The sequence below is a fragment of the Dendrobium catenatum genome, unplaced genomic scaffold (assembly GCF_001605985.2).
Source record: "Dendrobium catenatum unplaced genomic scaffold, ASM160598v2 fragScaff_scaffold_1605, whole genome shotgun sequence".
Classification (NCBI taxonomy): Eukaryota; Viridiplantae; Streptophyta; class Magnoliopsida; order Asparagales; family Orchidaceae; genus Dendrobium; species Dendrobium catenatum.
The window spans coordinates 48,756-75,305 of record NW_021320067.1 but is presented as its reverse complement, the minus strand read 5'-3'; the positions used below and the strand labels follow the sequence as shown (position 1 = coordinate 75,305).

Here is a 26,550-nt window from a genome sequence, read left to right as displayed (position 1 = left end):
TGGAGGGCAAAATCATCAACAAAGGCCGCAAATGAATAATTGAGTAGCAGTTGGTGAGATCGAGACAATCGCCGGAGGCTCTTTGCTATCCGATAAAGTCTTCTTGGCTGTAGACGAAATCCCAACTCGGAAAAAGGCTCGTGTAGATCACTCCATCACCTTTGATGATTCCGACTTAGAAGGAGTAAAAATCCCTCCTTAGGACCCGCTTGTTATTAATGCGGGAATAGGTGATCCGTGTTACAATGTTAAGAGAATTCTCGTGGATAACAGTAGCTCTGTAGATATCCTGTTCTACTCTACCTTCCTCAATTTGGGTCTCACCAGAGATAAGCTTCAACCTGCAGCAGGTCCTTTGTATGGATTTGATAATCGACCTGTGCGAGTAGAAGGGATAATCACTCTCCCAGTTGTACTTGGAGAATTTCCCCAGCAGTCCACACACTCTGTCCAGTTCATCGTTATAAAATCTGAATCAGCTTACAACGCTATCTCTAGGAGGCCACTCCAATCGATTTTTGGGATTGCCACCTCTATCCCTCACCTTAAACTAAAGTTCTATACTCCGACAGGTGTTAGTGTGGTATGCGGAGATCAACAAACAGCACGAACCTGCTATCTCAAGCAAGTCAAATCATGCCCGACTGATACTCTAAATATTGAGGACTTTGATCTCCGGAACGAAGCTTCCCTAGTAGAAGAACTCATCATTTTGTCTATCTCTGAAGAACATCCTTTAATGATGGTGCAAATTGGTTCACTTCTCTCAGAAGACGAAAAGAAAAAATTCACAGATTTTCTACGAGAAAATCAGGATGTTTTTGCATGGAGCCCTGCGGATATGCCCGGGATTGATCTGGAAGTAATTGTACACTCCCTTAAGGTCAATCCGGCGAGCAAACCAATCATCCAGAATAAACGGAATTTTGCATCAAATCATCAGCAGGCGATCGAACAAGAAGTGGACAAACTCTTAGAGGTCGGATTCATTCGAGAGGTGCACTATCCTACTTGGCTGACAAATGTTGTCATGGTTCGAAAGGGGAGCGGAGCATGGAGAATGTGCATAGACTATACAGATCTCAACAAAGCCTGCCCAAAAGACAGCTTTCCTCTTCCTCGTATCGACCAGTTAGTCGATACCACCTCTGGACATCAGATGTTGAGTTTCATTGACGCCTACTCCAGTTACAACCAAATCAAGATGAATCCGACTGATGAAGAAGCGACAGCATTTCAAACAGACAGAGGGCTGTATTGTTACCGGGTGATGCCCTTCGGGCTCAAAAATGCTGGAGTAACTTATCAACGCCTCATGAATAAGATTTTCAAAACCCTTATTGGGCGTAATATGGAAGTGTACGTGGATGACATGTTGGTGAAAAGTCTCGAAAAATCTCAGCATATCTCTGACTTGGAGCAATGCTTCCATTTATTGAGACGTTACAATATGCGCCTCAACCCTGCCAAATGCTCATTCGGAGTCGCTTCTGGAAAATTTCTGGGTTTTATGGTAACCCATAGAGGAATCGAAGCCAATCCTGAAAAGATCAAGGCATTAAGAGATATGGTGCCACCTAAGAGCATCAAGGAAGTCCAAAGGCTGAATGAGAGGATTGCAGCATTGTCACGTTTCCTGGCACGCTCGGGAGACAAGTATCTTTCTTTCTTCAAAGTGCTCAGAAGCGCTTGCAACTCCGGTTTCCAATGGACAGATGAATGCCAAGAAGCTTTCGAACAGTTACGAAAGTATTTGGCTTCCCCGCCGCTACTTTCTAAACCGACGCCTGGAGAGAAGTTGTATTTATACATAGCTGTTTCGGCCTAAGCCATCAGTTCAGTCTTGGTACGAGAAGAAAATGCTGTACAACGCTCCATCTACTATGTCAGTAAAATCCTATCTGAAACAGAGGGGCGTTATCCTTTAGCAGATAAGACAGCATTGGCGTTAGTTTATTCTGCCAGAAAGCTACGCCCTTACTTTCAAGCCCACTCAATTGGGGTCTATACGAATCTGCCGCTGAAAAGTATTCTACAAAAACCAGAAGCATCGGACAGGCTCGTCAAGTGGTCTGTAGAACTGAGAGAATTTGACATTCACTACTTGCCTAGACCTGATATCAAATCTCAAGCACTTGCAGATTTCGTGGTTGAATGCACCGTCCAAGTATCCGATGTTCAACCAGGTACTTTTTCTTCTCCTCCGTGTTGGACGTTGTATGTTGATGGATCTTCTGGAAGTTTTGGCGCTGGGGCTGGAATTGTGTTGATTTCCCCACAAAAAACTACTCTTTAGTATGGGCTCCGACTCAAGTTTCCAGCAACAAACAACATGGCAGAATACGAAGCCCTTATCGCTGGATTAAGACTAGCATTTGATTGTGAGGTGCAAAACCTAGTAGTCCACATTGATTCACAACTAGTCGCTTCTCAAGTGAAGAGAGAGAAGAAGAAGGGAAGAAGAAGAGAAAGGGGAAAGGGAGAATCCTCTCCTCCTCGACCACCACCGGAGCTCATCCCGCCACCTGAATAAGCTGGAACTCTGCCAGATTTTTGGGAAACGGCGGGATTTTGTAGAACTTTGTAACTTTGTTAGAAGCTGATTGTAAACTGATTGTCTCAACTTGTGAGACGAATCGGTCTTTGTACTTCAAACAAACACTTGTGGAATTATTTCAACTGGGCGTGGCCCCGTGGTTTTTTTCACTCTTTCGGGTTTTCCACGTAAAAATCCTGGTGTTCACTTTCTTTTCTGTTTGTGGGTTGAATATTCATACAACGCTCAGACGCGAATTTATATTTCTCTAACGCCGCGTATATTCTAGCCCGCAACAATAGTATTTAGTTAAAGTGGCTAAAAACTTTTATCCATTCATGGGAATTTCTTTTTCAATTGAATAAAATGAAATTCAAAGGCTTTTTTTGAGGTTTCTATTTTTTTTTCTTTTTTGAAAAGGAAAAGAATGATCTTTTATGATGGACAATCTCGAAAGATTTGTTGAAGATGTAAATAAGTTTGCTTAAAACTTAATTGTTTTTTGTTTCATGTGATATTATTCATATGAGAAAATTTGGGGCAATTTGAAGTGAAATCTCTAGATAAACACTTATTTTTAAGTGTTAGATTATTATGTTTCGATTCAACCAATGACTATTCATTATTCCATATTGAATCAATTGCATGCGTTTCCAATTTAAAATAAAATCAAAATTATAGGGATGTTATGGTAAAACTTCGTTTGAAATGATGTTGTAGAAAGCAACGTGCGACTTGAAGGACATGATTGGATGTGGATTCTAACATCCACCATTTTCTATACAAATGAAGATGCTCTTGTCTTGACATAGTTTGTTCTGCTAGGAACCTAATTGAATTTGTCTTGGGTTGCTAAATAAAGATACTAATGGTATAAAAAGGTATAGCATATGATGGAGCTCGAGCAAAAATGATTTATTTATTTATCGAGGGAATAATCTAAGGTTAGTGACAATTAATAAGTCAGACCAACTTTGTAAATAGATCATCAATATATAAATATAGATAAATGGAGATGTTCAAATTTGAACAAGTTTTTGAAATGAAAAAGAAATCAAATTTGTTGAAGTTTTCAAACTGTTTCGATCAAGAGTGTATCACAAAGGAATCAATCGTTCGTATTATTTTTCCCTTTTCCATATGAAAAACAAAAGATATGTTGCTACCTTTTTGAAAAGGAGTAAGGATCACCGAAGTAATGTCTAAACCTAATGATTTCACAAAGCGCAAAACAAAGACAACAAATTCCAAAACAAGGAAACACTATTTTTACTAGTCTCAACAATTGGATCAGAATGATAAAAAAAAAGAGATAGAAAAGGAGACAAAAAAAGAGGTTAGAGACAGCTTAAGAAATTCTAAGGATTTCCTTTCAAACTCTTTCAAAACTACCCAACTTGAGTTAGGAGTACGAATCAATTTTCTTTTCTTTTTCTGTAAAGAAGGAAAAAAGCTCAAATTACAGTCTAATTCTTTATGGATCCATTTTTATTCCTATCTATCTATATAGATAGAAATAGAAATTCTAGAAATTAGAATCATTTTTTCTTGAGTTGTATGAGGAGAAATCCTCATGTACGTTTCTACATATTCGGTCAAGAGGAAGAAACCTATAATATTGTAGCCGCTCATGGTTATTTTGACCGATTGATCTTTCAATATGCTAGTTTCAACAATTCCCATTCCTTACATTTCTTCCTGGCTGCTTGGCCAGTTGTAGGTATCCGATTCACTGCTTTGGGTATTAGCACTTTGGAGTTCAACCTGAATGGTTTCAATTTTAACCAATATGTAGTTGACTGTCAAGTTCGTGTTATTAACACTTGGGGTGATATCATAAATCGTGCTAATCTTGGTATGGAAGTCATGCATGAACGTAATGCATACAACTTCTCTATAGATCTAGCTTATGTGGAAGCTCCATCTATAAATGGATAATCCTTTTGTATGTATATGAATTTTTGAAGGTAGCAATCCCCCAATATCTTGTTCTTAGAACAAGATATTGGGGGATTGCTACCTTGTTGGATTTGCATTCTTGGATTCTCTTGGATTCAGGGGTCTTTTGCTTCTCTATCCGAATTTTTGTTCTTTATCATAAAAGTTCTCCCCCGCCAATGAATGATAAGTGCCTAGGTGAAAGTATAGTATAAGATGAGTTAGAAAAGTGACTATATTAGTATACTAAAAAAAGAAATATACATATACTCTTACTATAAGATAAAGACTCTTAAGTCTAAATACCATTAGAAATACTATTAAGATAAGGCTTTTCACATGAATACTTTGTAAAACGACTAGCGACGAGATTTATTATCGTTTCTCGCATGTCTCACAAAAGTTAGAGTAGGTGCGAATTCTCTCAATTTGTGACCGACCATACGATCTATGATATAAATAGGTAAATGTTCCTTTCCATTATGAATAGCGATTGTATGGCCAATCATTGCGGATATAATGGTAGATGCCCGAGACCATGTCACTATGATTTCTTGCTCCTCCCTCCTGTTGAGTCTTCAATTCTTCCCGCTAAGTGATTAGCTACAAAAGGATTTTTTTTTAGTGAACGTGTCACGACTGATTACTCCTTTTTTCCATTTTTTAAATTGGCATTCTATGTCCAATATCTCGATCCTAATCTGAAGTATAATGATGAATGGAAAAAAGAGAAAATCCTTTAGCTAGATAAGGGAAGGGGTGGATGTAGCCAAGTCGATCAAGGCAGTGGATTGTGAATCCACCATGCGCGGGTTCAATTCCCGTCGTTCGCCCATTACATGATTTCCATTTCCGAAGATTCAATTTTCATTTTTTCTATTTACGACGACGAAGAATAAAACTATCACTATATTTGTTCCTTTTCCTACTTCTTCCAAGCGCAGGATAACCCCAAGGGGTTGTGGGTTTTTTTTCTACCAATTGGGGCTCTCCCTTCACCGCCCCCATGAGGATGGTCTACAGGGTTCATAACTACTCTTACTATAGGACGCTTACCTAGTCAACACTTGATCCAGCTTTACCCAAACTTTTTTGGTTCACCCCAACATTACCCACTTGTCCGACTGTTGCTAAGAAGTTTTTGGATATCACACAGACCTCCCCAGATGGTGATCTTAATATGGCTGATTTACCCTCTTTTGCAATCAGTTTCGCTACAACGCCTGCTACTCTAGCTAATTTCTACCCTTTCCAAGTGTGATTTTTATGTTATGTATGACCGTGCCTAAGGGCATATCAGTTGAAGTAGATTCTTCTTTTTTCTCAATCAAAACTCCTTCCCAAACCGTATAAGCTTCTTCGAAAGCATACGGTTTTCTAGATGTATATGATGATATCTAGATAGATGGATCTTATATGAATCATATGATGAAGTATCACATGAGTGGATATATAGGAATCCAAATCTGCCAAATAACTCATGTTATGATCTTCTACATCCTAGGTCTCCCCATTCCATCATCTGGCTTATGTTCTGTATGTAGCATTCAAACCGGATGACTCTATGAAATTACGTCGATGCTTTCATATATTACGGGTAACGTAGGAGACATCTCTATTTTTTCCTGGGGGTCTTTCTAATTACCACTGCGTAACTTTCAATTCGCCTCTGACCATTAAATTAAATGTGAATAACTCGTCCTCCTCTCTTTGAAACAAGGGGCACTTCCGGTTCTGTGCGCGCTTCAACAATTTTATCTTCTCCATATTACCATATCTATCTCTAGAGTCAATAATTTTCTATGAGGAACTACTGAACTCTATCATTTGCTGCCATTACTCAACAATTTCCTGTTGAGTTCTATCCCATAGAGGTACTCCGATTGGATCAGTGGTTGATTCCTATGTTTCGTCGTAAACCTAATTGACGTAAACCTAATTGGATACTTCCAATTACGTAAATCAATAGTTCAAACCACACTCAAAGATAGGACATTTCCCATTGATATAGGAACTTTTGTACCATAAACAATGATATCTCCAATTATAGCCCTTATGGGATGTAAAATATATCTCTTCTCACCATCCCCATAATGTATGAGACAAATGATGCATTTCAATTAGGTCATATTTTATGGTTATAATTCTACCGGATATCTCTTTTTCATTCCGTCGAAAGTCGATTTTATGGTATAGACGCTTATGACCTCCCTTTGGCATTACGAACTTTATCACAATGATGTTGTCTATAGATCAAATTATTTCGTGGATTGGATTTCACTTGATTGTCTATGGCTCCATTGCGTGTGCTCGGGGTAGAAGTTTTGTATAAATGTATTGCCGTGTTATTAAGTCTTTTGCTTTAAGTTCTTTTCTCTATAAGAGGTGGGATAGAATAACCTGGTTGAAGTGTAATGATTATACGTCTGTAATGCATTGTATGTCCCATCCTTCTACCCTTTATCGGGAGTCGATGACCATTCATAGCTATTACCTTAACACCAAAGAAAGAGTTTGGGAGAGGTGAATATGCTACGATTTGATTTGTAGGGAGCTGAGGGAGAGAAACGGGAAATGCACTTGAGTTGGCTGGGGCGTGATTCTTTTGGGGAAAGATTGAGAGGGCTAGTTCTAGTTTTCTTCCTTTTTATTCTTATTTTTTGTTCTTTTAGTTGGCAGATGGATGAACACAGACTAGATGGTTAGGATGTTTGTGTGACACTGATGCTACCATGACTTGGTTTAGCCAACAGAATCCTTTTCCCCTCTTATTTTATATGTTATTTATTTGTTTTATTGTAAATTTAAGTTTTTTAATTTCTTTTCTCCCTCCTATTGGGTTTTCTCTATAAATAGCCGCCTACCTTCTATTGTATGCAGTTTTTGAGAAGTTAAGAAAGAATTCAGAAATCTTTCCAAAATTTCTCTCTTTTTCTATATCCTGGCTGAGCCAGGTGCTGGTCTTCTCCCACCTGTACTTGAATTCTCTTTTCCTCCCTTTCCATCCCCTCAAGAAGTGCACAACTTGCTGTCCAACATCTACAGCAGTCAAAACGTGGCTGTCAAGTTACTGTCCAGCCATTTCCAGACCGCAGAAGTGCAGTCCACTCGTCTGAGGTTGTCGCCATGATGTGCCCTTCTTGCCTATTGCAATATTTGCAGTTCTTATGACTCCAAATAGCTACCATGACGTTGTACTGCAGTAATTCACCGTCCAATCACTAAGGGACATGGACGATATATCTTCCTCCTTGCTTGTTTTCCCCTTAAATAGTCAATTTGGTGTCATTTGGTATTAGAGTCCAGCAAGAAACTGCAAGAATGCCACCAAGAAGAGGAAATCCTAAACCAATTCAAGATTTGACCATCGAAGAATTGCAACAGGAGATTCATCAATTTCAAGAACGGCTTGAGGTGATGGAACTTTGCCACTCAAGTGAAAGCTGGAATGATGACGAACATCAAGTTGAAGAAACTCATTTCCACCAGAAGTTTCTAGTGAAGAGGATGATCCAGCTCTTCATTATTATAGGCTAGATTGCTAGAATATCGAAGATCCCCTCACAACCTTGGCATTAAAATCGATATTTTGGACTTTGAAAGAAGATTGGATCTGAATAAATTTCAAAATTGGCCACACACCGTGGAATGAATTATTAAATATAAAGAGGTACCACTCGACAATATTGTCAAATTAGTTGTTATCAAATTAAAAAAAATAATGCATCTTTGTGGCGGGAGAAATTGAAGCGATCAAGACAACATGAAGAAAAGCCAAGATCTATTCTTTGGACAAAATGAAGAAAGAAATACAATGAAAGTTCTTGGTTACCCATTATTTGCAAGACATGTTCCTTCATCTTTACAATCTATTATATTGTTGAATTTTAATGGTTAGGGATGAAATGCTATTTGGTGGAGCCTCAAGAAAACACCATAGCCTAGTTTCTTGGAGGGTTAAAACCTTCCATTGACAATGTGGTCCAATTACAACAATATTGAATAGTAAATGATGTCATCAACCTTACTCTCAAGGCAGAAAGCAACAAAGAATAGGAAAAGCAATTTCAGCAGGCAATTATGTCTAGAACCGCTTTCGACACCTGGTATTATGGATGACCAAAAATTTGAAAATGCAGGAATACTTGTCCGAACTTTAGCCCCTCATCCAACCGCAGCTAATGCATCCCTTCCGTCACTTAAGTGTTTTAAATGTCATGGTTTTGGACATATTGCAGCCAATTGTCCTGCACGACGCATGATCGTACTAATTTTATTTAAGTTGGTAGACATTTTACATAAGATAAACTATGCAACAGTTTAATTTGTGCTCTATTCATTACTAAAGGTGAACAACTTTAAGACATTCTCACTAAAATATTATTAGGGACAATATTTTAAAATTTGATGTACAAGTTGTTAATGGACAATGTTCATTCATTTACTTGAAGGAGAATGAAAAATTCCTAGACTTTTGCCCCTTTGGTTTTCTCTACTTGATCAACTGCTCAGTTAGTTCCCACCAGCTTGTCTCCACCAAAGTATTACCTCAACTTGCCTTGCTAGTTCGTTTGCTTCAACTCCAGCTTAGCTAGCTTCTGCCTGCCAGCCTCCTCATGCTAAGCCAGTTGTTAGATTGTCTCTTTCCTGATATAGGCCGCCTCCTTTAGCCTTTCCACCTTATTTATGTATGGGATCATGTCTGCCATCTCACTATTCTATGTCTATTCTAATTTTATTTAATTATGTAGCTTTTTTTTTTCTTCTAAATATTGTATATTTTCTACTATTGGTTATCCTTGAGTTATATAAATTTAGCACAAATACAACAATAACAACAACATCAAGCCTTTATCCCACTACATGGGTCGACTACATGAATCCTTTTTCTCCATTGTATTTTGTTGAGTGTCAAATTCTCATTTAAATCTAAAAAAGAAAGGTCATTTCTAATATTTTCTAACCAAGTCTTTTTAGGTCTACCTCTACCTTTCTTAACATAAGCTAAATCTAATACATCTGCTTTCCTAACTGGGTCATTGGCAGGCCGCCATTTTATGTGACCAAACCATCTAAGGCGACTCTCTCTAATCTTATCTTCCAATGGAGCTACTCCAACTTTTTCACGTATATGCTCATTTTGTTTCTTGCCTCTCAAGAGTAAATCTACTCATCTACCTGAGCATCCTCATCTCTGCAATACTTAACTTAATATTATGATTCTCTTTTAATGACCAACATTTTGCAACATAAAGCATTGCAAGTCTCATCACAATCTTATAGAATTTTCCCTTAAGTTTGAGGTGGACTTTTCTATCACACAACAAGCCTAATGCATTCCTCCACTTCAATCATCGAACTTGAATTCTGTTAATATTATCCTCATATATTTCACCATCATTCTGAACAATAAATCAAAGATATTTAAAGTGTGTACTCTTATTAGTGACTTTATCGCCCAAAATCACAAACCCTCCACTTGTTCTATTACTATTAAAATTACACTATATATTGACTTGAATATAAGCATTATTAACTTCTTTCTTTTCTAGAAATTTCCATAACACTTCTCTTAAAACTTTATCATATGCTATCTCTAGATCAATAAATATCATATGTAGATCCTCCTTATTCTCTCTATGCTTCTCCATCATACCTCTCAATAAATGTATAGCTTCCATAGTAGACCTACCCGGCATGAATCCAAATTGATTTTGAGAAACATAAGTATTTCATAATAACCTATGCTCCATAATTCTCTCCCAAAGATGAATTGAAATACTTAACCAATTATCTCAAAATCTTGCCGTGGTATTACAACTTAAGGTTTTTTTTTCTTCATCGCTGCATTTCCATAAGCTTATAGCTTTTATTATTGCTGTTCTTTTTTTTTCCCCTCTAATTTTCTTATAACCATAGCTTTTATCGCCACAATTTTGTTTTATTCTTATTTTTCTTGCAACTAACTACTACCACAATTTTCATTTCCGTAGAAAACAATAATATCCATGTTTGCTTGGGTTTAGGTTATATGGAATTTATGTTAGCAAACCCATATTCATTTGGAGAGTTGCAAAATATCCATTTAATATGTCATTTGAATGGAAAGAATTAACATAAGTGAGCACATTTATTTTGCACCTTCTTGATGGGAAGAACAAAGTTGAGCAATTTACTTGGTACTGGACTTAGCAAGGCGATCTCACATTCAATGCTTGGGATGAATCATACTCTGTGGTGTCCAAGTTATAGAAATCTTTTGCTCAAAAGATAAGTTCTTGCATGTTCCTATTTATAATTAAATATGTAGCTAATTCTTTAAATCTTAAATTTTGTACATATCCTATTATTGGTTCTCCTAAACTAGTATAAATTCAACACAAATACAACAACAATAATATCAAGCGTTTATCTCACTTCCTGGGTTGGCTACATGAATTCTTTATCTCCATTGTGTCTTATTAAGAGTTAAATTCTCATTTAAATATAATAAAGAAAGATCATTTCTAATATTTTCCAACGAAGTCTTTTTAGGTTTACCTATACTCTTTTTAACATAAGCCAAATCTAATACATCTACTTTCCTAACTGGGTCATCGGAAGGCCGCCGTGTTATGTGGCCAAACCATCTAAGGCGACTCTCTCTATTCTTATCTTCTACCGGGGATACTCCAACCTTTTCATATATATGCTCATGCCATATCCTATTTCTAAGAGTAAAGCCCCTCATCCACCTGGGCTTCCTCATCTTTGCAACACTTAACTTAATATTATGCTTCACTTTTAATGGCCAACATTCTGCACCATAAAGCATTGCAGGTCTCACCATTACCTTATAGAATTTTCTCTTAAGTTTGAGGGGGAATTTTTTTATCACACAACAAGCTCAATGCCTTCTTCCACTTCAACCATCCAACTTGAGTTTTACAATAATATCCCCATGTATTTCTCCATCACTTTGAACTATAGACATAAAATATTTAAAACATGTACTCTTTTTAATGACTTGATCACCCAAAGTTACAATCCCTATATTAGATCTATGACTACTAAAATTACACTCCATATATTCAATTTTAGATCTACTCAATTGAAACTTTTAGACTCTATGGTTGACCTCCATAATTCAAGTTTACCTTCAACTCTTTCTAGTCTTATAAAAAAAAAGAATATCACCAGCAAAAAGTATACACCAGGGTACAACGTCTTGCAAATGTCTCGTGAGAAAATCTGACTAAAGAAAAAAAATATGGGGCTTGAGGTTGATCCTTGACGTAATCCAATAAAAATAGGAAAATATTTGGTCAAACCACCTTGTGTTTGAATACAAATAATAACTTCTACATACATATCCTTAATAACTTGAATATAAGCATTATTAACCCTTTCATTTTCTAGAACTCTTAGAACTTTATCGATGCTTTCTATAAATCAATAAATATCATATGAAGATTCTCCTTATTCTTTTTATACTTCTCCATCAAACTTCTCAATAAATGTATAACTTCCATAGTAGACATACCTGGCATGAATCTAAATTAATTTTGAAAAATATTAGTATCACGTCGTAACCTATGCTCCATAACTCTCTCAAATAGTTTTAAAGTATGACACATTAACTTAATATAATTTGCACAATCTTGTGTATCACTTTTATTCTTAAAAATAAGAATCAACACACTCATTCTCTACTCATCTGACATCTATTTAGTTTTCGTAATTTGCACAATCACTTTTATTCTTAAATAAGAATCAACATCTTTATTGGAATATCATCAGGTCCAACAGCTTTTCCACACTTATTTTCTTTGTAGCCTCTCTCACTTCAATTTTATTAATATGCCGATAAAAAAAATCTTTATTTTTATTTAGGATGTTAAGGTCACTTTAAGTCAAATGTATGCTCATAATCTTCATTGAAAAGTTTAACAAATCAACTCATCCACCTTTGTTGCATATCCTCTTTTAATAAAAACCCTTTATGATCTTCATCCTTAATGCACTTCATTTGAACTAAATCTTTACTACTCCTATATCTTTATTTGGCTAACTTATACATATATCTTTCGCCCTCCTTAGTATCAACACTATTATATAAATTATTAAAAGCTAAAATCTTTGCATCGCATATTGCTTTATTAAACTCCTTATGGACTTCTTTATATCTTTCCAAATTATCAGAGTTTCTGCATCTAAATCAATTTTTATAACAATTTTTTTTATTTTTAATCTTTCTTGTATATTTTGATTTCACCACCAACTATTTATTACTATAAGGAGCTTTTCTTTTTGATACTCTAAGCACATCTTTTACAGTATTCTTAATGTCACCAATTACTTTTTCTCATATAACATTATATTCCTCATGTATAGATAAAATCTTAAGATTTAAAATCTTACTCTTAAAAATTTTTTTATTAATATTCTTTAAATGCCTCAATCTAATCCTTAAATAATATTTTATTTTATTTTTAATATTCTGCTCATCATCTTAAAGTTTAAAACTATTAAGTATAATTTTTCTTATAAAAAATAAATAATTTGAGTTTTACTATATCCATTCTTATAAGTGATGAGATGCTCATCTCTTTTTTTAAATAAGGTATTAGCAATTACAAATCATAAATTATAAAAAAAATCTAATATGATCTTACCACATTCATTAGTTGCACCAAATCTATAGCCACCATAAGTACTTTTTAAATTCATCTACCTCTTTACTAGCATGTCCATTTAAATATTCTCCAATAAAAACTCTTTCTTTAAGAGGTATCTTTTGTATAATTCTTCTAAATCATTCTTAAATTTTAATTTTGAACACGTATCCAAACCTACTTAAAGAGCATAAACACTTATAATATTAATAATCATAACATCAACAATCATATTTAAAACTATAATTCTATATCCAATTCTATTAATTTTTACAACATTATCCTTCAAATTTTTATCTATAATCACACCTACTCCACTTCTAATACAACTCATACCAGAATACCATAGTTTAAATCATAAACTATCAATCTTCTTAGCCTTCTCTCCAACCCATTAGTTTCCTCAATGTATAGAATATTAATCTTCCTATAAATCATAATATCTATTAATTCCATTAATTTTTGTCTATAAGAGAATCTTTATTTCAAGTTTTATGTTGGCTGTCAACTACTTAATACAACCCTCAATTTTTCTCATCTAGGATTTGGGACCTGCCAACGACAATGTTTATAAATTCAACACAAATGATGAAACAAAATACTCAACCAATTCTTGTCAGATTCTATTATTGCATTCTCTCTCTTTCTTATCATTTTAACATAGTTTTATAAATTATCTGGTTGTTCTAAGGAAGTTCTAACTAGAAAGGTAAAAGCGATATGACAATTTGTGTTACCATATTTCAAGCTTGATTTGTGTTGTACAAATCTTCACTTTGTTTAATTCTTTGGATAAATATTATACAAAATGAGTATTAAAGTATTTTGCTAACCTAAATGGTTAACAATCATGAGAAATATACATTTAGAATTATTTATTTTTTTAAATTATTCTCATTAACTTATTCAATCCCTCCTGAACCATATACCCATTTTTTTAAAGTGTAACTTGCAAAGCAAATTCCAGGTTGCCTAAGTACGAAGCGGGAATTGATTTGAAACCTATTTTATCTATATTTCTACAATTCTAATGATAATGCAAGGGTCAAATAACGACACAATCTATTTGCTACCTCATGTTAATTTAAACAAATTTAAAGTTATATTAATGACAAATTGTGCAAAATAAGGACAAATAAAAATGAAGTATGAATTAAAGAAAATCACAGGGTACATTGAATAGAAATGAAGGATTTAACAACTATAGAAAATGGAAACAAGTAAATGGCCTGACAGCATGGAACACAAATTTTAATCAACATAGCAAAAGAAATAAGGGAAAATGCGTTTGTGAAAATTTAAAGAGGGTTTTCCAATCTCACAAGGGCTAGTACCTACTAGTTATAAAAGTAGTAATTGAACACAAAAGTACAAAACTCAATGAAACTTAGCAGAAATATTTGAACTAGTCGAAGCCTATGCAATGCTAATATTAAAGTGTAATAGCACCTGAGAGTAGCTGCTATAATAAATTTTGAGGGAAATGATAAATAAAGTATTCATTGAAAAAATTCAAAAGAAAATGATATTTCAGCGCTAACATTGATGTAAATTGCATCTGTAGCATGTGCGATTACTTGACACATCAGAAGCAAATTGCATGCTTCAACAATGCCATATTATGCTGTTATATAATCAGTGCTTTTGATCTCTATCTTTTGAAGCATAATTTTTTGATCCAGTCTCCCCAAACTTTGACTTGTAAACCATTATTAAGGAGAAGCCCATTTATAACCATTTGTTTTTGCTCTTAGAAAGCTTTTGTTGATGTTTATTTTTATTTGTATTCTGTATATCTCCATAATTATTTCCGTACATAAAAACAGTGCCTAGTTTATCTATACATCTTAGTTATCTTTTAATATTTGTTTTTCTTTGTATTTTTAAAATTGTCAGCTGTCTCCTCATCTAGTTATGTACAAAAATTCAGACAATTACATCAAATTATTGACATTTTACATAGTTCTGCAGTAATAAAAGAACTTTGTTTCGGTGCAGGAAGATTTGTACTATCCCCATCCACTCTTTCAAGACCTTCTCTGGGCCTCTCTTCATAAGATTGGTGAACCTATTTTTATGAATTGGCCTGGTAACATGTTGAGGAAGAAGGCCCTTAGTACTGTCATGCAACATATTCATTATGAAGATGAAAATACTCGATACATTTGCATAGGTCCTGTAAATAAGGTAAGCATGAAAGAAACCACAATTTTACTGTTTTTACTATTTATCTAGAAGTTGAGCTTGTGTTCCTTTAATAGTCTGCAAGTTGTAAGAATCTCCAAAATCTGCATTCTACTTTATTTTAATCTTAGCCTTGCATGGAAATTTTTTATTTAAACGATGAAAGCAAAATATGAATCTTTTGACATCATTGTTGGGATGTTTGTGGAATTTAATGATTTACTGTTCTTATATTTTTGAAGCTGTATAGGCAGGGTTGACAAATAAAGCTCTTCACTCTCTTCTACAACTTTGTTAGATATAGAAATATTGTATTTGACGTTTTCTATTTGTAGAAATTGTATGTTATGGAACCATCCACAACAACAATTTGTATTATTTCAGTGGTTTGTTATTGTAACGAGATGCTATTTGATAGCATTCAAGCTTTATTTTTTCTTGTCACTTGTTAGTTTTTCACCAACAAGCTCATGGTATTGATTTATGTTGCACGAACTATTCCTTTCAAATTCAGCTCTTTTATTTTTTTGTATTTTTTTACAATACGTTGATTCCACTTTGATCTGCCAATTCAATACAACATTCCTTGTCATTATTGTTCCTAGTTACTCTCTAATTACTGAATGCTTATCATTCATCAAAATATCTGATGCGGAGCATAAAAGTTAAAGTTAAAGCTACCTGGCGGAATAGTTTATCTTCGCATGCTTCTTATTTGTTAGTTTGAATCATATCCCGCCACTGATGCTTTTACTAGTACGCCATAACATGGTTACGTTTTTTACTGTTTTAACCTTTTTACCACTATGTTTTATGGAGATTTATTTTAGCTGAAAACTGTAGCAGAATAGAGTGGTTTTTTTGGATACTCTATTTTCATAGTTAGTAACAATTCAAGTTATTGTTCTATCGCTTGTTGTTTTTTTGAGTTCATCTTCCGCATAATTCCTACATCAGTATTGGTGTTAGAGCTAGATCACTGAAAGCAGCAGACAAGTGGCTCCCGAGGATGACAACACCCATGAAGCTTTCTGGGCGGAGCACACTAGCTTGGCGCTGCAGACGGAGGATTTATCATCTGAATTTCATTGTTTCTATGGTTAAATATGTCTAGAAAGAATTCAACCTGTTCGGATAGTACTTCCGGCAACCTTACCTGCAGCGAGACGGGGGGGGGGGGGGGGGGTTGAGACCGATAGATAGCGTCAACAGGGTTCCCAGGTTATCGAAATGTCTGATTTAGAGGAGGAAATAAATCATTTAAGGAATTTTGAAGTCTCAGACTCAGAGGAGGATGTTACCAATCAAAGTACAAGGTATCCGAGAGAAACAAACCGACCTCACAGTGAGTTTCGGGTTAACTTGGACATACCCTATTTTGATGATAAATTACACATCGAGGATTTTCTGGATTGGGGAGAGATCCGTTGAAAATTTCTTTGAGTATATGGAAATTGATTCAGAAAAGAAAGTTAAGTACGTTGCCTGTAGTCTCAAAGGAGGAGCAATGCATGGTGGCATCAATTGCTCCAAACCTGGCAACGAGAGGGGCATGGAAAATTGCATAGTTGGCACAAAATGAAATAGATGTTGTGAGGTCGCTACCTACCAATCGACTATGAGCAAATGTTGTATTTGTATATCAACACTGCATCCAAGGAAATAGATCCGTCAGCGAATACACCGAAGAGTTTTATCATTTAGGTGGTCGAAATAACTTAAACGAATCATCAAATCAATTGGTAGCCAGATACATTAACGGGTTAATGGAGGTGATCCAGGACAAACTGGAGTTAAATGCTGTGTGGTCTTTGTCACAAGCTGCTAACTATGCATTACAGGTGGAGATGCAGTTACTTAAGCACAATTGAGGCAACCAATCCAGACTTACATTAGAAATACCAATTGAGGGCTACAAGTCTTCAAATTCTACTACGCCTCAAATCAATAAACAACAATTTGTGACACCCGGAGCCACCAGATCTAACATTTCAATTAATAGAACAATGGACCCAAGAGCCAGGAAGAAAGCAGAGCACCAATCAAAGAAAATCCATATGCCAAACCCACAAACATTAAGTGCTTTAGATGCTTTTAGCAGGAACATAAGTCTAACCGTCAAGGCCACAACCGTAGTTGGTGGAGGCTGACACAGAAGAGGCATTGGCAGAGCTTGAAGCAGATCCAGAGAATTCACATGAGGACGTGGCAGGGGATGTGGGTGAACTGCTTATTTGTATCATGGAGAAATTTGTTAGCACCTAAACATCCTTGTACTTCTCAACGGAATGCTTTGTTCATGACAAAATGTACTATTGGCGGAACATTTGCGATTTATTAATTAACAGCGAATGCACTGAGAATGTGACATCCCATGCGATGGTCCAAGCCAAGCTTTGCATCTTAAGACAACAAAAAATCCTAACCCATGCCAGATTAGTTGGGTTAAAGGAATGGAGATGTCTGCGACTGAAATGTGCACGATGACATTTTCTATTGGTAAGCAATATGCTAGTGAAGTTTTATGTGATGTTTTAGAAATTGATGTATGTCACATTATTTTAGGGAGGCTGTGGCAGTATGACGTCGGGGCTATATATGATTGTCGAGCCAACACCTTTGCATTTGATTGGAAAGGCCGTCACCTATGTTTACTACCAAGCAGTTCGATACAAGAAGCAAACACTTCAAAGGACAAAACCGCACTGTGTACTCTATCCCCCTCAGCTTTACTGAACACATGGAAAGAGTCCTCCAGTATACTAGCATTAATAGTGAAGGAAACGGCTGCTAGTGCTTGTAATTCCAACATCCCAGTGGAGGTGGATCTTTGTTAAATCAGTTTGCAGATGTATGCCCTAAGAACCTACCAATGAAATTACCACCACTTCGTACCATTCAACACCATATTGAACTTACACATGTTGATAAGCTGCCCAATATTCTGCATTATAAGCTTTAGTCCAAACGAAAATAGGATCCTGCTGCAGATAGTTGATGAGTTGTTAGACAAACAATTGATACATCATGGCCTAAGTCCTTGCACTGTGCCCGCCTTGTTGATGCCTATGAAGGATGGTAGGTGGAGGATGTGTATGGATAGCCGAGCAATTAATAAGATCATAGTTAAGTTCAGATTTTCTATGTCCAGAATGGAGGAGATGTTAGAGAGGCTATCCGATTCAAAAATATTTTCTAAATTAGACCTTCGCAATGGCTGCCATGATATTAGAATTCAACCAGGGGACGAATGGAAAATTGCTTTTAAGACATTTGAGGGCCTCTTTGAGTGGAAAGTAATGCCCTTTGGGTTGTGCAATGCCCTCACTACCTTCATGCGCTTGATGAAAGTTTTGAAACCATTCTTAAACCTTTGTTGTGTGACCTATTTTGACGATATATTATTTTATAGTACCACTTTTAGGTGTCATTTAGATCATTTAAAAGACATCTTTGAAACTTTTAGAAAGAGCAAACTTTACTTAAATATCTCTAAATATGAATTTGCAACTCAGTTGGTGTTGTTTTTAGGGTTTAGAATTTATGCCGAAGGTGTAAGTGTTGACCCATCTAAAATTATAGCTATTAGAGAATGGCCAATCCTCAAATTCTTTATTGATATCCAAAGTTTCCATGGTTTGGCTAATTTTTATAGACGGTTTATTAAAGAATTCAACATTATAATGGCACCGATGATGATGTCTTAAAGTTGAAGTTCTTATGGCCGACCTAACGGCAAAGGAGCTTTGAGGATATAAAAACTGCTTTGACTACAACGCCTGATCTAGCACTGCTCGACTTTGATAAACCATTTTTCAGTGGAGATTGATGCTTCAACTGTTGGCATCGATGCTTCAACTGTTGGCATCGATGCTGTGTTATCTTAGAAAAACATGCCAATTGAATTTTTCAGTGAGAGGTTATGCTCTGTGAGGCAGCATTGGTCAGTTTATGAGCAGGAACCATATGTCATTGTTAGAGCTTTAAAGCAGTGAGAGCACTATTTGTTACAGCAGGATTTCGTTCTTTGCAGCGACCACGAAGCCTTACAATACATCAACACGCAGAAAAGTATTAATTGAATGCATGCTAGGTGGATTATGTTCTAGCAGAAATTTACCATCAGATGACAGTTGCATTACTATTGAATCAAGAGACAATAACTCTTTTTGTGGAAGGGGTGAATGATGCGGAGCATAATAGTTAAAGCTACCTGGCAGAATAGCTTATCTTCAAATGTTTCTTATTTGTTAGTTAGAATAATATCCCACTACTGATGCTATTATTAGTACGCTAGCAAATGGTTACGTTTTTTACTGTTTTAACCTTTTTAGCAATTCTCTGTTTTCTGAAGATTTATTTTAGCTGAAAACTGTAGCAGAATAGAGTGTTTTTTTTTTGGATACTCTATTTTCATAGTTAGTAGCAGTTCAAGTTACTGTTCTATCTCTTGCTGTTTGCTTGAGTTCATCTTCTGTAGGATTCCTACATCAATATTCTTATATGGTCAAACTGATTAGCATAACTGGTTATTATCTATTCATAAGAAATAATAGAGATGTTGTCACCCTTGTCGACCAAGCTGCATTCGGCAGTGTTCACTATTTGTGATTGTCTATGTGGTGACTTGCATTGAAGCCTCTGTAACTATATGGAGGTGGACCATCATTATACAAATTTCACAACTAGTGGATGTTGCTACTGGCACCATAGTTTATTGTCACTAGTTTTTTCAATTTGAGGACTTTACTCTTTTTTACTTGATGAGAGTTGAGATTTCTTGAGCTAAGACAACATAAAATTCTCTTTTAGCAACAAGGATTATTATTTCATTGAGGCATTAACTTATCTACATATTAAAATTAAATTGAGGAGTTGCTGCTAATAGTTTCTCTATTATGTATCATTTTTTTGGCACTGTATTTGATATATTTTAGCTCAGATAAAAAACTTAAGAGTTTTGATACAGGTGATAAATATGCTTTGCTGCTGGGTTGAGGATTCAAACTCTGAAGCATTTAAGTTGCACCTTCCTAGACTGTATGACTATTTGTGGCTCGCTGAAGATGGAATGAAAATGCAGGTCTAGATCCGATGAAGCTCAACATCAAAACTGTGCTAAAACTTGATTTTGTTCATCTTTTCTTTTTTTAACCAATAAATGCTTTGAAATTTATTTCGTTTATATTCCATACCCCCATTATTGGACCACTATCTAACTTATCATTTATGTTATGGCAATGAATGGCAGGGCTACAATGGCAGCCAATTATGGGATACAGCATTTACGGTACAAGCAATTATGTCAACTAAACTTTATGAAGAATATGGCCCTACTCTAAAAAAGGCTAATGATTATATTAAGAAATCACAGGTTTGATATTTTTGACTCTTAAAGTTCATCTGATATATATATATATATATATATAGACACTTTAGTGATAGTTCAAGTTTGGCTATTCTGCTCTAGGTTCTTGAAAATAGCCACGGTGATCTTAGCTTTTGGTATCGACACATTTCTAAAGGTGCATGGCCATTCTCTACTGGAGATCATGGTTGGCCCATTTCAGATTGTACTGCTGAAGGATTGAAGGCATGCTCTTTATATATCTATCTGCAGCACTTCACATAGGTCATTTATCAACGCTGAACTTTTCTCTGTACAGGCAGCATTGTTGTTGTCGCAAATTTCTCCAGAAGTTGTTGGGGAATCAATGGAAGCAAATAGTTTCTATGATGCCGTGAGTGTCATTCTTTCCCTTATGGTAAGTGCACAATGTTATTGAGAGTAACGTACCAGTGAAAATGTAGACTTCATGCAATCACTAAACAGCTCACAAATTACTTGGGTAGATATGACATTTCCAAAATTTTGATAATCTTTAAGTCATTCAAAGGTGTACTGCAGAACTTTTATTATTTGAAGTTTAGTAAATAAAATTGCATCTTTCATCTTTACTCCATTTGCATCTGCTTCAAGTTGCCTTTTAACTTAAAAGAATAATGTTGCATAAAAGGTTTCATATAAGCGGTGAAATATGAATGTTTGTTTGGCATTGCAGAGCAACTGAAACAAATCAAAGTTTGCTTTAGAAGCTTTGTTGATTGATGCTTCAAGCATCTTCTCCCAAAAATTTAAAAAAAAGGAAAAAAAAATTGATGTGTGAAATCCTATTAAAATTCATGAGCTCCTCTGATCTGTAGGTAATATACAGTTTCTTATCTTCTTCAAATACCTATGGTTGACTTTGCTTTATAAAGGAAAGCATTATGCTGGAAGTTAGAAACATGAGACTCGTGCTGTACTTTCCAAGTCTTAAAGCATGATTGTAAGCGGCTAACATTTCTTCCCTTAAATTTGCTATTTGGATAACTTTTATGCTATGAAATTACTTTTTCCCAAACAAAAAGCACCTTGTTGAGCTCTTCTGAGTTAAATGTCTTGAAGTATACCTGAAATCTTTTGTGTATATAGCCATCTTTGATAAGAGAATAAATTTTTGTTACCTTCATAATTTTCTCATATGCCTGTATGGGGAAACCTTTTTTGACCCATCTGCTGCATTTTCCTAAGAAAAATCATATTCATCTGGGTCCAATATAATAAATCCTATCATATCATAAAAAAATAAAAAAAATAAAAAAAATAAATAAATAATCCTATCATATTATGGATGTTCAAAAAAAAAAACTCAGTTCATAAAGTTAAGTTTGTTAAAATAATTAGCTTTAGACTGCCGTATATTATGTGCAAGAATTATTGAAAATGGTGTTATCCAGTGCATGGAGCTGTCATTAATGCTTGGTCTCGTTGGATATCTGCAACCTCGTCCTTACATTTTTAGAAAGTTGTTTTTTTTTGAAGTCATATTCATTGCGGTCCATTTAATAAATATGTCAAAAAATTTGGTTAGTAGATGAAGCAAAGCTTGTTGATGTAATTAGTTATGTGCAAGAAATAACTAAGACGAGTGTAATCTAGTGTATGGAGTTCTTGCTAATGCTGAGTTTGGCAGGGGTTGACATTTGCAAAGGGTCTGGTTTTATAACTCGAATATGATATCTCCATAATATACTAGAGGCAACATAACCATTGGCTTTAGGCTTGCCCTCGTGTGCAAGAAATAATTCTTTTTAGGAATACCTTGTTGATTAAATTGAATCATTATAATCCTGCATGAATGAAAGTAGGCAAGTAAAAGATTTACATAACATGCAATGTTAGAACTAATTGAATAAGAAATATAGCATGATCTTGTCAATTTTCTTGAGGAAAAAATTGTTTATTATTTTCAGATATTATTATCATTGTACCCCTCTTGTACTAATTGGTTACTGTTATTTTATTTTATTTTATAGTTTTTTACCTTTTGATATTAAAAAAAATTGTGTACATTGTCAGCTTTGCTTACCATCAAAATGAATTTAATAAAGCTATTGTGAAGAACTGATATCATTCCTTCAATTGGGACTTTTGTTATATGATATGTATGTTTTTCATCTTCAATATTCTTAACAACATGTGTCTTCAGAATCTTAGCATGTTTTTTATTGGTCAATGTAGAATAAGGATGGTGGTTTTGCAACTTATGAACTAACAAGATCTTATGCTTGGTTGGAGGTTTGTATTCTACATGCATTATGTCTCTTTTATATTATATTTGCCAACTTTTTCGAAGTTTGCTGTTGTTTCCTTATATTTATACCCTCTTTACATAAGCTTTATTTTGCACCTATTGAAATTGAGATTCGAGTTTATGACTAATAATTGCAAATCAAACATATGCAGTATTGAGCTTGTTAATGTTGTGAAACATTCCCTCTATTTATCACTATCTATCAATATAATTGTATACTTCATTCTTATATGTGTATGCAACAATTTAGATGTGCTGGAACATGTCTCTTCGAGCTTTCTGAATTCTTGGACCTTGTTCGATTTTTGTTATATAAGTAAGATTTTGTTTTTTAATTTTATTTTATGAAATTGATCAGATGTATTTCTTACATATTATTGCCTTTATTTCCTATGCGATGTGAAGAGCTTTACCCAGTGTCTCACCTTTTAGACTAGCCGATAAAAGTGGATTTTTTTTTCAAATATTTATGACATGATTTTTAAGATTTTTATGGTCTACTTCTAGGCTCACTTGAAATTTTCATTCTAAAACTTCAGATGGTAATTGTATTAATTCTTAACCTATGTTCATATTTGTACTATTAAATGAATATCACATAGAGGGGCATCATTTATTATCACATCTATGTTTAATTTTAGTCTTGATAAATAATTAAATATAGCTAAAAATGTGAGGCAAAAACCTGTTTGTGGCATATGCTTTTCTGATGCATGGAATACACGAATATTTTGTGATTTTGTGGAAGCTGAATTTCTATCCAAATAAAGGTTCTAAAATTTCAGTTCTTAAGAAGAGTAGCAAGATGTGCATTTATAATCATTAAGAAACCGATTATATTAAATTGAGTTTGGAAGAATATAGACTATGTTGCACCGATACAGATACGGCGACACGGATACGACACGATAATAATTAATTCAGTCTCATCATGTGAAAGATTAGTAATTTCTAATATTCTCAAGAGACTCAAATCCATCTCGGAAATGAGAGAACTTTGCTCGCAACCGTGGAAGTAAATATGATGCATCTTTTTTTCGGATTTCTTTTTTGTTTTTCAACGGACACAGGTATCGGATACGTGTGTCCTTTTGAAATTAAATAGTATTTTAATTGGATACGTCTTTGGCGTATCCGACATGTATCGTGGAGTATCGGAGGCGTATCCATGTATCAGTTTATCGGATACAGAACACCATAAATAGGTGTATCGGTGCAACATAGAATATAGATTTAAGAATTTTTTAAAGATGAAATATTTACTTAAATTTCCTAGTGTAACATATATGAACTATACCTCTACGACGATTTTGCAAGAAACATTTGGATTTACATTGAAATAAATGACTGGGTAATGTCATGAAAATTTACTGCTTGAGTTGGTATAGTGGGAGAGAAAACATAGTGGTATGAGTCTCTGTTTAAAATTGCGCAATAAGAGGCGCGCCTTTTCGCAATTTGACCCAAAACCGCCTCGAGGCTTACGCAATTCCTCTCCTGGCAGAGGCGTACGCCTCACTTGAACTGAGTCGAGCCTCAGAGGCGCAATTGCACAATTCTGGCTGAGGCGTACGCCTCAAATATATGCTTAGTACCACTCAGTATATGCTCGGTACCGCTCAGTATATGCTCGGTATAGCTAGGTATTTGCTCGGTACTACTAGGTACATGCTCGGTACCGCTCAGTATATGCTCGGTACAGCTCAGTATATGCTCGGTACAGCTAGGTATTTGCTCGGTACTGCTAGGTATTTGCTCGGTACTGCTAGGTACATGCTCGGTACTGCTCAGTACCGCTAGGTACATGCTCGGTACTGCTAAGGAGCATGCTCGGTACCACTCGGTATCTTCCCATAAAAACAACTTACGAACTTCAAAATTACTCTTACAATAAAATTTTGTTCCGGGGGCGCTGCCCCCGGAAACCACCGCAGGGGCGCTGCCCCTTGACCCCGCGACCTGACCGGGTAGGTCAAACCCCGCTAGGGGGCAATGCCCCCTTGGACCCCTGGCAGTCCGGCATATTGTTCTATTCATCATCTTTAGTAATAGTTGTTAGTGTTAGTCTACTTGTTCATGAGTGCATGCTTTGATTGGAAAAACATTGGACTCTATAGGAGAGGAGGAAGGGGTGAGAAGATTCCCTTGAATACCCATTTAGTGATGGGACATGATTGGATTATATATGTTCTTTCTTAATTGTACTTTGGGAGTTTTGATAGACTAATATTTTGTGGTTTTGTACTTTGGGATATGATTTTATTGCATTTATTTTCTTACTTTCCCCTAATTTTAATTGTCATTTAGATGTTTTTATTGTATGATAAAATCTTACTATTTTTTACTTGCTAAAACCCTTAAATTCTCATTTACGCAATTCTTCGTCGGTGAGGCTTACGCCTCAGATGCCCTCGAGGCTTGCGCCTCGCCTCACAGACGAAAACCGCCTCGAGGCTTATTTATGCAATTTTAAACCTTGGAGGGATTAGGAGGGAAAATTTGAATTAGGAGGGTTTTTTAGTCTTTTTGGGAGTTATTTTTGTATGCTTTATGTAGGAGGTTGGAATTAGAGTTAGGGTTATCTAAATTATTGCTGAAGTTCAATTTTTCTTGGTGTTCTTGGGCTCTAGCGGTGTCTAGAAAGTTAGGAGAGAAAGATCCTCCTCTCAAATAAAGGATCAATTATATCTGAGGCGTAAGCCTCACGGACACAGAATTGCTTAAATGAAAAATTAAGAGTTTTAGCAGGAAAATAATGGCAATATTGTATCTTACAATAAAAACATCTAAATGATATATGAAAATAGTGGAAAGTAAGAAAGTAGATGCAATAAAATCATGTCCCAAAGTACAAAATCACAAAATATTAGTTTAACAAAACTCCCAATGTACAAAAAACATAAAATGCAATCATATCCCATCACTAAATGGGTCTTCAAGGGAATCTTCTTCTCCAATTGTATCTATGAATGTCATGTCATCATCATCTTTAATATGACTCACTTTTCTCTTCCCTGTTCAATAAGAGAAAAGATCATTAGCATGTTAATTGCTCACTTGATATAAATATACTGCGATAGCATATAAGAAGTTGTGGAATACCTTTACTTGATTGTTGTGCTGCAGAGCTAGTGGATGTGTGTGGTGTGGTACTAGAAGATGTGCCCATTTGATCTGCTTCGCCCCTCAAGACATCCACATTTAGATCTTCTAGTTGTAAGTCTGATAATGGCAAATCTGTCTCATCATCTATGAATCACTCATTATCAGATGACACATCATCACACACCAACGGGTCCTCATCATCCTTCAACCCCTTATTCCTCAACCTCCTATCTTTTAACCTCTTGTTGTGCATTATATATACGAGGGAGTTCATTCTAAGTGTAGATAGCCGATTTCTTAATGAAAGAATAAAAAATCACACAAAATAATTCAAAAAATCTAACACCCTAAAATTTCTTTCACTTCAAAAATCTAACCAAAAACTAAAAAAAAAACCTAAAATCGTTTGTGGACTTCTACAAGGCGGCCGGACACTTCAAGTTCGCCGGTGAGAGGCGGCGCCGGCGGGAGAGGCGGCGGGAAGGGTGGCCCACCG

The 26,550-nt window shown here is 35.3% G+C and overlaps 1 protein-coding gene across 8 annotated transcripts in view; it reads left to right on the top strand.

Moving 5' to 3' along the window:
- Positions 1–26,550, top strand: part of LOC110101415 (cycloartenol synthase) — a 61,935-nt gene that overhangs the window by 12,262 nt on the left and 23,123 nt on the right. For all 8 annotated transcript variants that reach the window (XM_020829306.2, XM_020829304.2, XM_020829300.2 and 5 more), the window contains 6 exons: positions 15,127–15,315; positions 20,282–20,395; positions 20,564–20,686; positions 20,783–20,905; positions 20,979–21,077; positions 22,877–22,933. In XM_020829306.2, coding sequence (XP_020684965.1) covers positions 15,127–15,315; positions 20,282–20,395; positions 20,564–20,686; positions 20,783–20,905; positions 20,979–21,077; positions 22,877–22,933 — 705 coding nt within the window. The remainder of the gene's footprint in view (positions 1–15,126; positions 15,316–20,281; positions 20,396–20,563; positions 20,687–20,782; positions 20,906–20,978; positions 21,078–22,876; positions 22,934–26,550) is intronic.